This window comes from Populus euphratica, unplaced genomic scaffold (genome assembly GCF_000495115.2).
Source record: "Populus euphratica unplaced genomic scaffold, PopEup_1.0 scaffold2.1, whole genome shotgun sequence".
Classification (NCBI taxonomy): domain Eukaryota; kingdom Viridiplantae; phylum Streptophyta; class Magnoliopsida; order Malpighiales; family Salicaceae; genus Populus; species Populus euphratica.
Genome location: NW_011499846.1, coordinates 7660505 through 7671972, shown reverse-complemented (window position 1 = coordinate 7671972; position 11468 = coordinate 7660505). Strand labels below are relative to the sequence as shown.

General features: G+C 33.0%; 2 protein-coding genes across 2 annotated transcripts; one reads left to right on the top strand and one right to left on the bottom strand.

Moving 5' to 3' along the window:
* Window positions 1–5479: 5479 nt before the first annotated feature.
* Window positions 5480–6320, top strand: LOC105137386 (uncharacterized). Its single transcript, XM_011043114.1, has one exon. It carries the CDS (start codon window positions 5583–5585, stop codon window positions 6162–6164), a length of 582 nt encoding a protein of 193 aa, XP_011041416.1. The 5' UTR covers window positions 5480–5582; the 3' UTR covers window positions 6165–6320.
* A 2616-nt stretch (window positions 6321–8936) lies between these two features.
* LOC105137375 (universal stress protein A-like protein) lies at window positions 8937–10281 on the bottom strand. Its single transcript, XM_011043105.1, has 4 exons — window positions 9831–10281; window positions 9629–9738; window positions 9419–9537; window positions 8937–9313 (listed from the first exon to the last, which is right to left on the bottom strand). The coding sequence occupies exons 1-4, from the start codon at window positions 10009–10011 to the stop codon at window positions 9229–9231; spliced, it is 495 nt and encodes a 164-aa protein (XP_011041407.1). The 5' UTR covers window positions 10012–10281; the 3' UTR covers window positions 8937–9228.
* Between the last annotated feature and the right edge of the window lie 1187 nt (window positions 10282–11468).

Here is an 11468-nt window from a genome sequence, read left to right as displayed (position 1 = left end):
GTTTATCATTTTAAGTCTTTTGATTTATACATACACTAATATAAATAGCTATGTTGGGTATTGAAAGTCTACGTCCAAATCCATTAGGACTTCTCCCTTTAAAGAATAATATAGTATGAAAGAAATTTATTTCCACTATATTTTCCTTCCTTTCTTCTCCCCTGATTATTTCTAATGTGATATTAGAGCTACTTTAGTCTAATGCAGCATTTAAGAGATTAAAGCATGTGTGTTGAAGAAAGGGAGAAATCCCCTGAGAGAGTGGATAAATAAGTGATATGCAAAAAATAAAAATAAAAATTTAAGATGATAAATCCCAACAAAAAAATAATAGAAGAAGCTTAAGAAAAGTTTGGTGCAAGCTAACAACTCCTTGCACAAGAGAAAGTTAGGTATAAAAAAAAACACAAACATGAAAAGAGAAGAGAGAGATCTGGATGGGCAATGACTTAAGAGTCATGATGAAGACTGAGGCAGCAACCACTGGACAAAAAAATGGCTTAGATTAGCCATGTTCAAGCTATAATGATATGAAAATGAGATAATAGATCTTTCACACAGTCGCTTAAGAAATCTTTAATCATGTTTTAAGCTCATTGTCGTTTCTTTAATCTTCATTTCTTAAGTAATTGTGTCAAAGATCTATCATTTTCATCAATGGAAAATGATTAAAGAAATGACAATGCCATTGATGAAAGTGATAGATCTTTGACACAATTACTTAAGAAAGGAAGCTGATTAAAGAAATGACAATGAGATATCATTACGTCCCTAGCTATAATGAAAAAGTTGCAAAGACAAAGATGCAAGAGAAATCTTACCAAGATAAAAATGGAAAATCTAGAAAATTACGGATATTGAAAGTTATCATAAACAAGAGATGATAAGATGATCTTCCAATATATTTTAAATTTTAAGAGTTTTGAGGCTTTTAAAATTAAAATTAAAGGGATTGTTGAAATTAATTTTAAAGTTAAAATGCCTTTTTAGTTCCTCAGCATCCTTTGAGTCTCTTAATCATTACATACGTTAGGTATTATAAGTGTAAATACAAGTCAACTGGGATTTTCTCTCTAATATTGTATGAAAGAGATTTATTTCCACCATGCTTCCCTTCCTTCCTTCCTTCTCCCCTTGTTATTTCTAGCACAATGAAGCCTCTGTTCTCAAATTATTTCATATTCCCTTTTCCAACTACACTAACTACATCCAGTCATTCATAATCTCATTCCTTTTCCTTTTTTATTTTTAAATTCCACGTGACTTATAAGAAGGACGAGGGAAATCAAGGAAAAACCAGCAAAAATGACGTAAAACTTCATAAAGCAGCCCATCGATCTGTAGAACTGTTTCCTCGAGGACAACTCGATAATATGAGCTATCTAAATTACGGCAGGAACATGATTCAGTCGCAATTAATATTATTATTATTATTATTATTATGCTAATTAATTAGGATTTGCTACCCAGCTCAGAACCCACCAAGTACAGCGCATTATCAAGTGGACCTTTCTTGGAGACATCTTCATCCAAAAAGTTCATGTTTCATCGTCCCTCTTTATAACCAACCTCCAAGAGTAATAAAGAGGAGCCACAACCTTTATATAAACCTTTGACAATTTACTTGCAACCAACCCCTTTCCCCCCAACGGAACCCACCTTCGTCCAGATTATTGATGCGTGCCTGCTTGTTTTATATGATCCAACGTGGCGCTTACGTACGATCGAAGTCGTCTGTCTAGCTAGAGGTTGAGAAAAACTCCAGATTTTCTTATGAGAAACAGCAAAACTTTCAGATTTTTACACATGCTACAATAACCTGGCAGGCAGGATTATTTCTTAATGTACTGATATCAAAAAAATAAGTTAATAAAAATAAAATATTTTAATATGTTTTTAAATAAAAACCCTTTGAAACTCGCCCATAGCCGGAGAGAGAGAGAGAGAGAGAGAGGCAACGGTGGTTAGGACGATGATGAGGTGCTAGGGCAATAACAAAGCCAAGCTGTACCAGATGATGTACCAAACGGAATCATTAAAGGCGTTGGAAAACACTCCAGGGAAGTTGAGAAAGAAGGAAGGTGCTTTATTTGTAGTAACATGAACGTGGGGTCTAAATAGATGATAGATAAGCGGTTATATCACCATCAAATCACCATCATATTTCATTTATCTTTTCATTGACACCAGAGTAGTTCTATTGTTTATATTATCCATTTGGTCGCTGCCCCGAATTTTAGTTTTATCCATCCAAATATAGTAAGTGAAGCCGTTCTCTGGGAACAAAAAAAAAAGAAAAAAAAAACTAAAATAGATGACTGGTGATAATGATGACATAAATAGATTCTATTATGATTTAGTTATAAGAGTGTAATTCAATAACTATTTATTTCACATTAATAGTTTGATTTAATTTAATTCCATGAATTATAATGCTTTTAATTTGAGAATAGCACAATACCAAAATATTCTCATGTACTATTTTTTAGAATAAAATAAATAAAAATAAAAAAGGACAAGAAAGTGGATCCTCTTATAGATTATAGGTTTAGACATGTTTATTTTTGTTTTTTAAAGATATTTTTGAAAAAAATTAATTTTTTTACTTCAAATTAATATTTTTTTATGTTTTTCAATCTTTTTGATATGTTTATATTAAAAATAATTTTTTAAAAATAAAATAATTTTATTTTAATATATTTTTAAGTAATTGCTATCATAATCCTAATACTTTAAAAAGTAATCATCGTAATTTTAAATACCATGAAGTAATTAAAAAGAAGTCCATGTCACTGTTAAGGATTGACTTTTCCAAATCCCTTCAATCCAAATGTAAAATTATAAAACTAATTGTTGTCAAAGCACGAATTGAAATAGAATGAGGTCGAAATGTGTTTTGCGAGTAAAAATGATTTTAAGGCTTTTTCTTTGAGAAAGAAGTGCAAAACAATGAGTTTACCAGCCCAGGCTTTTTCTTTGAGAAAGAAGTGCAAAACTATTTTCTCTAAGGTCATGGACACCGTAAAATAAAACTAATCTATTTTCGTTTATGTATAAATTGAAATTAAATTATTGGACTATGGCTAAAACTGAAATGTTCGAGAGTCCAGCCCGGTATGAAATGGGCTAAGACCGAACTAAGAGTGTGGAGCCAGTGGCCGAAACAGCTTCCGCGCTGGCCTGGGTGGTCAAGTTGCCAGTTGCCATTTACCAGTGCGGATATACCAGATTGGACCATCACAAAATTAACCTTTCTTCTGCTAAAAAACCATGGAGGACCTAACCGTAGTTGGAAATGGAAACGGAACATTGTTTCGCTGGCGCTCGCAAGTCAAGAACATACCGCCTTATCTAGGAAATTTAATACTATTTTTTCTTCGATTAAGAAAGAAATTTCATGCGAGTTTCTTCTTTAACAAAATAAAATATATATATTTTATGAGTTGATCATAGCAAAGCCCTTGAAAGTATCTGAATTAAGTTGATCGAGTCTTTTTCATAGTTTTTAAACCCGGCTTGGTAGCTGACCCGGTCCAAGGTTCGGGTTCCAGGTTTCGACCGGGTCACCGGGTTTTGACCGGGTGGAACGGGTCGGCCGGGTCAATTTCTATTTTAAAAAAAATTCAAAACAACGTCGTTTTAGTAAAAAAAACACAAAAGTCAACGAGTTACCACCGGGTTTTGCCGGGTCGTCCGAGTTTCCGGGTCACGCCGGGTCATGACTTACCTTATTTTTTCATCAACCCGGCCTTGTTCCAGCTCTGGATCGGCCGGATCCCAGGTTAACCCATCGGATCAGACCAGGTTTTAAAACTATGATCTTTTCTCGTAGCGATGCTTGCTATTTGCTCACGCATGATAGGATAATTGTAATAATATAAAACAAACACTACATGTCCTTTATTTTTATTAAAAAATATATATTCTCAATCAAATCACATATAACTTAAATTTCATTCAACATATAATTTGAATTCAATAGATAACCTATTATAATTTTTTTATTTAAAATAAAATACCAAATTATATCATTGAATTCAATTATATTATTTAGAATACATATAAAAAAAAATTAAATTAACAATATTAATTATTTTTTGGAAAAATAAATTTGGTACAGAAACAATAACACTGCAGCTATTTATAGATTATCTTGTGGACTCAGAAAAGTGAAAGGGCTTTGACAAATAAAGCAATGGACCTAACATCAAGTTCCTAAAGCAAGTGTAATTAATTGCATAAATATTTCACATAAATGAAAATCCAAGATTTCAAGCAAACCCAAAGGAGCAGAGCTTGCAGATTTCAAGCAAACCAATTGTTACATTATATTTGGGCAACTCGGGGCTAAATTGTGCAGTGCAGCATTTACAGGATAAAAATCACATCACAAGCATTGATAACTTTGAGAAGTAGAGAGTTTTTCTTTTTTTTCTTCAAGAAATAAGGTCTGTGTTGTTAAGGGTATTTTTAAAATATTATTTTTAATGTTAATTCAAAGAGAATTACTAAGGCAAATTAAAGGGTTTCATCTTATTTGCTTTTAGTTATTGTTTTTAGTAATTAAATTCCATTTAGAATTCAAATCAATACTCTTAAAAGAATTCCAAACTAAAAAACTGATTTAATTATTGAAATTAAATTCAGTTTTAAATATTCCAAACAATTTGTTATGTTGTAGACCGTAACCTTTACAATTCCTTTTTTTTTTTTTTAACAACCATATATATTGTATTCGATTCTATTGCTTGCATGCCGCCCGTGCCATGTTTTATAAACCCTTGAGGCCGTGACTTCTAGGTGGCATGGAGCATCCTGTTTTTACTCCACCGTTAAGTTATCACAATGCAACTAAAACTAGAAGGGTTTAGTGTTTCACGTTATATACAGATTTAAAATATAAAATATAATTAAAAAAATATATAGAGAGACTTAACTGTCTTTGAACGGCGTGTAAGACGTTTTCTAACCACCAGACATTAGTTTTCAAGAAAGCAGTACACCGAGCTTTTTCGGGTGATAAAATATGTGTTAGTAAATAATCAATAATATGATTCTCATAGGCTATTAATAATTATATTATTAAATTAATCTAGCTTATTATTAAATTAAATCGAACGAATAATTCGGTTCAAGAATTCTCTTCCTCATGTAGAAACACTATCATTACGTGGACATTTCTTTTTAGTTGATCTACAACATAGAACTGTATACCTATCCAGTAACATCATCTAAATTCAAAGACATTAGTTAATGTAGTTATAGTTGATCCGTTCCTTTGACTTCCTCTACCCGTTTGGTACAAAAACTTTAGCTTTAACGTGACCCCACAGACAGGTCGCAGTCCAATAAAATCCACCAGGATTGGATTGAGCCTAACATACGTCCTCAGGTCAAACAATCTGGACTAAACACACCTAATATTTTGTTTGCTAGCGAGCCCACCCCAGCATCCGTAACGAGATGGAGCGGTTTAACAAACCCCTCACATCCCCCCCTACACACCTATATAAGATCCCTCAAAACTAACCCTTCCTGGCTAGCTAATTGATTTGCATGAAGATTTTTTTCTTTTTTCTGAAATGGGAAACTGCATCACGTACCACAATTCATCAAATTCTGCTGGGAGAGTGATTCTATCGGATGGTAGGGTCTGTGAGTTTGATAAACCGCTAACAGTGGCTGAGCTAATGCTAGAATACCCACAACAAGTTGTGGTCGAGTTTCACTCATATTTGACTGAAAAGAGGCCAACACCATTGCCTGCTGACAAGAAGCTAGAAATGAAGTTGTACCTAATGCTGCCTATGAAGCCAGGGAAACCAGCATCATTATCATCTGAAGAAGCGAGACGTGTTCTTTTGAGTGCGAACTCGGTTTTAAGATCACGGTCTTCTTTATCATCATCGAGGTTTCTCCCTTTATTTGCTATGATATGCCCTGCTGGAGCTGGAGAGGAACAAAAGCTTGTTATGCGAAAGAAGGAATGTTATGTGGAGGAGAAGCCAGCTACGGAGAAATATGATTCTGCGCTAACGGAGATTTTTGAGAGTAGGCCTGAATATTTGAGTAGGCAGGTTTCAGGTAAAGGGACGTGGAAGCCTAGCTTGGGCACTATCAATGAGAAAAGGGTAGAGAAAAAGATCCCTCGCTGGTTGTTTTGAAGGGTTAATCTTCTTCTAGTGAAAGAAGGGCTAATTTAATCAATTCGGGTTCTATATATCATTAATTTGAGATCTTTGCTGTTAGTATTTTAATGTCAATTGTTGAAATGCAACGAAGGGATGATGAGAAATGCATGTTTATGTCTATTAACGCAAGAAGAAGCAAAATAAATGTATATCGTCTTGTTAATTAATTAAGAATAAAGAATTTTTGTTTAACTAAACATCAACATTACTTCTTCTTCTTTTTTTCTTTCAATTCCTTTCTTTCTTTCCTCCTTTTCCATATGATAATCACTGTAACACTGCACAAGCCTCCCGTATTTCGATCCAAGAAAACACACCAGAACCAGTAAGGCACTGTGCACATACATAACACCATGTAAGGACATTTGGCTGAGAATTATAAGTGAGTGTTTTGAGTGCCGAGAGAAAGCCTTCAACGCAAATTACGGGGGAAGGGAGATGGATAGATGGTGCTTTGTCTGTCATTGAATTGGTTGAACATGTTATTTTCTTTCACCAACCCTTCGGTTAGGAGAAGCCTTTCAGTGGTTTTTGCTTATTAGTATACATAAACCGATGGATTCAATTGGGGGAGAGGAGGAAATAAAGGGAGAGTGACAAGCTGGTCAGCAAAACTGATATAGAATATAATATTAACCAATGTCATAGTCATGATCGGTGACTAGTCAACAACCAAATTTCTGTGTTTGTAATACGATGGGAGAAGTTGGGGAAAAGAAATAAATTTAACAATAAAAAATAGGACTAATTAATTGTAATAAAGAAAAGAAAAGATAAGAAAAGGAGACAAATTAAAGCAGTTGAAGGACCAGAAGAAGATTACATCGCTCCAATAAATTCCTTCGGCTTTCTGCTGGACTCTTTGAACCCATTGTGAGCCCAGATGTTATTCAGCTTGTTAAGATAATGAAGAAAAAACCTAAAACGGAATGGTGGTTTTAAACACTGTAAAATACTGTAGCTCTGTGTTTTTATTTGCATTGTAGATTGTAATGGTAAAATAATGATTTTGTCCTTATCAACAAAAACAATTAGCCTTGCTAATGGGGATAATAGATTTTTTTTAAATTTTTTTATAGTAAAATAGTTAATTTATTATTAGAAGTAACAAAAATATTAAACTAGTGTCTGAGGACTGCAGCTTTTCATTGTTTAAATCACAATAAAATGAATCAGTCACCCTTAAATTTTTTAAAAAATTAACTAATATATATGTATTTGCATTTTCCTCTTGATTTGTTTAATAAAAGCTTATCATGACTTGAAAAAAAGTTATAATAAAAAACAGAAAATTATATATTGATATTTTTTATGTGATTGTATGTGAAAATAAAATAAAAAATTAATTTGAGATAATTGTATAATTTTTTTATAATTAATCAATAATTATAAATAAATATTTATTCTCATTGAATATTCATGAGAAATTTTTTACAACAATATATGAGGTTCATATATAATTACTAATAAAATAATTACTAACATTACCATAACAAAGTTGTGATGCTTTTTGGAAAATATGGTATAATTGTGTTCAATTTAATTATTTTTTAAAATTATCTTATAATATAAAAATAAAATAATTAAAAGATGAAGAGAATGAAGCCTTGCCATACGTGGGCTTCAAGGGATGGGCTAGGCATGTGCCTGCACTTAGATGGTCAGCCTGTGTGCCGAGCCTTTTAGTAAGAGATTAGGCACACTGAAGGCTAGGCCTCCAACTCTGATTAATTTTTAAAAAAACAAATCAAGGCATTCCTATGCTTGAAAGGCCAGGCTTGTGCGCCTGTCCAGAAAACAAAATTTAGTGAATAACTTGTCATCTAATCATGTAAACAATGCTTCCAAGGTCAGGCTTACAATGATTTTTGGCTGCCTCCAATGATTGGGGAATTAGGAGCCAAGTTTTCTACATAAAAAAATTATTATTTTTATTTATTTTCATCTAAAAACACAAAAAAATACATTATAAGAATCTCCATAATCCAGTTGCCAAACCCATAACACATTTTATTAGTTTAAAAGCTTAAAATCAAATTGAAACACACTTTCTATATTTCATTTTACTTCAACATGATTCAAGGCTAAAACCACTCCATTGTACTCCTGTCCTCAAGAGAAACCAACGACATCTAGATGCGAATGCGTGGACTAGAAAATGAGGGTTTTTTTTTTTTTATTCAATCCCATCATTTTTTTTTATTTTTTTCTTTTTAGTTGTTCAAATTATTTTAAATAGATCAAATTGATTGGGTTTTGTAGAGACAATTCTCCCATAATTTAATCTTAAAACTAGATAATATAAAATGTCGGGTTAAGAAATTTTAAGGTTAACTTATAAAATTATATTTAATAATATTGTTAAATAGTTATCTTTAATATAAATGTTTTTTGTTACATTAAAAAAAAATTATTCAACCCATAACGTTTTTTGTTACATTAAAAAAAAATTATTCCACCCATAACTTAGTTCAACCCATAATTTAGTGTGGGCTTATAAATAGTATATACTGTAACTTAAATAAAAAAATACCAAAATATTTCTTGCATGTCTAACCAAGCTTATTTTTAATAAGAAAAATTTAAAAGACAATTATATTTTAAAAAAAATTAGAGAAATTTTGATAATTAAAATAAATCTTAATTAATTTAATAACATGATAAAAAATAAAGTAACAACAATAAAAAATATATTATAAACTCAAGTTAACTAACAAAATATTTGACATGACACATAAGATAAGGTTAGCCATATAGAAAGACAATATCTTTAAAAATCAGCTGTAAAAAGGACCTCGTAAGACCGGTCCAATATATTTCAAACATGTGACTACATGAAATGATGCAAGCGAACACATGGTGATGATTACATGTAATGATGCAAGCGAACACAAGGGTGACATGTAATGTAGATTTATCATTTCTACAAGCCTTCTTCCCCTTCTTGGTGGTAGCATGTACTATTAGACGGTTGCCGGAAGAAAGCTAGAATCCTTCATCATATATGCTTTAGGAAAGAGTTGGATGGGAAACGTATTCATTTGTCATGAGGAGGCTTCACGATAACAACCGGACACTTGACACGCTTGGCACAATGTTCACTCACACTTCCGAGGAGAGCCCTGTAACAATGAATTAGAGAATATGATCCTTATGTCCATAGCAGATGAATTATCGTTGTGATTTAATTAAAACAATTTAACAAGCCAGTGAAAGTCACTCATTACTTTCTCAAGAAACCATAGCCGTGGCTTCCCATGACCAAAGTGTCAGGTTTAAGTTTCTCTACTGTATTACAGATCACATCCTTTGCCTCTCCACTCCCAATAACTCTCTCCACCTTTACCTGCGCAGAGCTTCCGTCGTTGAGCAGACATAAAGGGAAGAAAGCTATCAAACAGATCAAACGCACGAAAAGAGAGAGTTTGGTACTTTACTCTTTTGTTGAAGTTCCTGTAGACGGTTTCTGCTCGTTGCATAACTGAGTTCACCAAGTCGGTTCCATATTTTTCCACAGCCGTAATCACATCAGTCGAGAACATGTGCACTGTAATCAAATATTTTTCTTCAGATATCACTATAGATTCTAGTTAAACAAGGAAGAAAAGCTCTAAAACAGAGCAAGAAATTATTAGAAACCTGCAACGTCAAAGGAAGAGTACATGGCTGGCGGGGGCTTAACATAGAGGAGGACTAACGTGGCGGTGGAGTTGTGAGAAATAAGGTTGTTGAGACACCATGAAAGAGCATGCATGCTCTCCTCACTCTCATCCACTGCCACCACTATCTTGTGCTTGTTCTCCACACTAATTCCTTCCATAACTCTAGTAAGCTTGATAATCTGTTTTCTTTTCTTACTCGTAATTGATTTTCATATACAGCTCTAAGAAAAATGCTGGCCTCAAAATGTTGATAACGAAAAAGGCCTAATAGGTAGTTCTATTTATAGGGGGTAATGGTTTTTCTGTGCCGGTTTTGAGTTTACTGGATTAATCTGTTTGTGCTTAGATAATGGAATGAGGCTTTCGAAATGAAAAGGGACTGCTTCCGAATAAAGTACTGATATTAAAGAGGAAACGGCAATATCACTTTGACTTTTGAGTTACTTTGCTTGATATTTATATAGAAAGAATGAAAAGTGACACTTTAGATTACAAGGAAAAAAAAAAAAAAATTGTGATTCATTAATTTGTATTTTAATGTGAGATTTATGAGCTTTACTTGTGTTATGATCTTTGTGTATTTTTAAATTTTCTTTTTAACATTATCAATTAAAATTTATTAATTTCTAATGATCAATAAAAAAAATTTTATTTGAGATTTTATTAAAAAAAAATTAAATTAAATCAACATGTAAACCGGTCCGGTTAAACTGGCATTTGATCACGACGACATTATCAATTAAAATTTATTAATTTCTAGTGATCAATCAAGAATACGTATTTGAGATTGTATTAAAAAAAATTAAATTAAATTAACATATAAACCGGTCCGGTGAAACTGGCATTTGATCACGACTGTGAGAGATAAGGTTGCCAATCTCGGCGATCGACCTCTGCTTGGCACCTTTTATGGACATAAATGGTTCTCGTCACAGCCGATCCCCATACCAAATACACTTTTTATATTTTGGTTTTTCATAATAAATCGAGGACACTAATTGATTATGACTGTAATCACAGGCCTAAAAATATCTAACGGCAGAATAAGCAGGGAGCCCCAGAACACCAAAAGCGTTGCAATCAAAAGCTATCCACAAACCACGAAGATTTTTATATATCGGCATTACGTAGAAAGGCTTGCTTGGGTTGATAGATGAGTTCACCAATGATCCAAAAGGGCTGCTTCATGAAGTTCAATCAAACTAATATTCGAGCAAAAACCCAAACCCCACGAAAGATTCCTTTGCCCAGGTCTTGTTTTCAGTCCAAATCTGTAGCTATTGCTTGAGCAAGTTGGAGACCACCTGGCATCCTGTGGGGTTGCTTCAACAGCCAATAAGCAACCTCTATCTCTTCATTCGTTAGAGGTTTATCTTCCCGGATTAATATGCTTTTAATGCGATGCACATGCTGGACGGTACTGGTTGGTGGGTTAGGGCATTTCAAATTGTTTCTTCAATTATTCCGGTGAGGTTTGGTATGCTTGGGGCTTTCGTCTTTGAAATGTATAGGAAATTTAGAACCATTTTGTTTGGTTTTGAAGGTCTTTAACAATTGGTTTATTGGTTTTTGAAAAATAAAGCAAGTTTTCTATTTCTATTTTCAAATTTAATCT

Excerpts from the sequence above, each read along its gene's own strand:
- LOC105137386 (XM_011043114.1), top strand. The coding sequence starts at position 5,583 with ATGGGAAACTGCATCACGTACCACAATTCATCAAATTCTGCTGGGAGA.
- LOC105137375 (XM_011043105.1), bottom strand. The coding sequence starts at position 10,011 with ATGGAAGGAATTAGTGTGGAGAACAAGCACAAGATAGTGGTGGCAGTG. Across the intron at positions 9,538-9,628 it reads ACAGGAACTTCAACAAAAGA|GTAAAGGTGGAGAGAGTTAT; the intron begins GTAAAGTACCAA and ends AGCTCTGCGCAG. Across the intron at positions 9,314-9,418 it reads GGCTATGGTTTCTTGAGAAA|GGCTCTCCTCGGAAGTGTGA; the intron begins GTAATGAGTGAC and ends TCATTGTTACAG.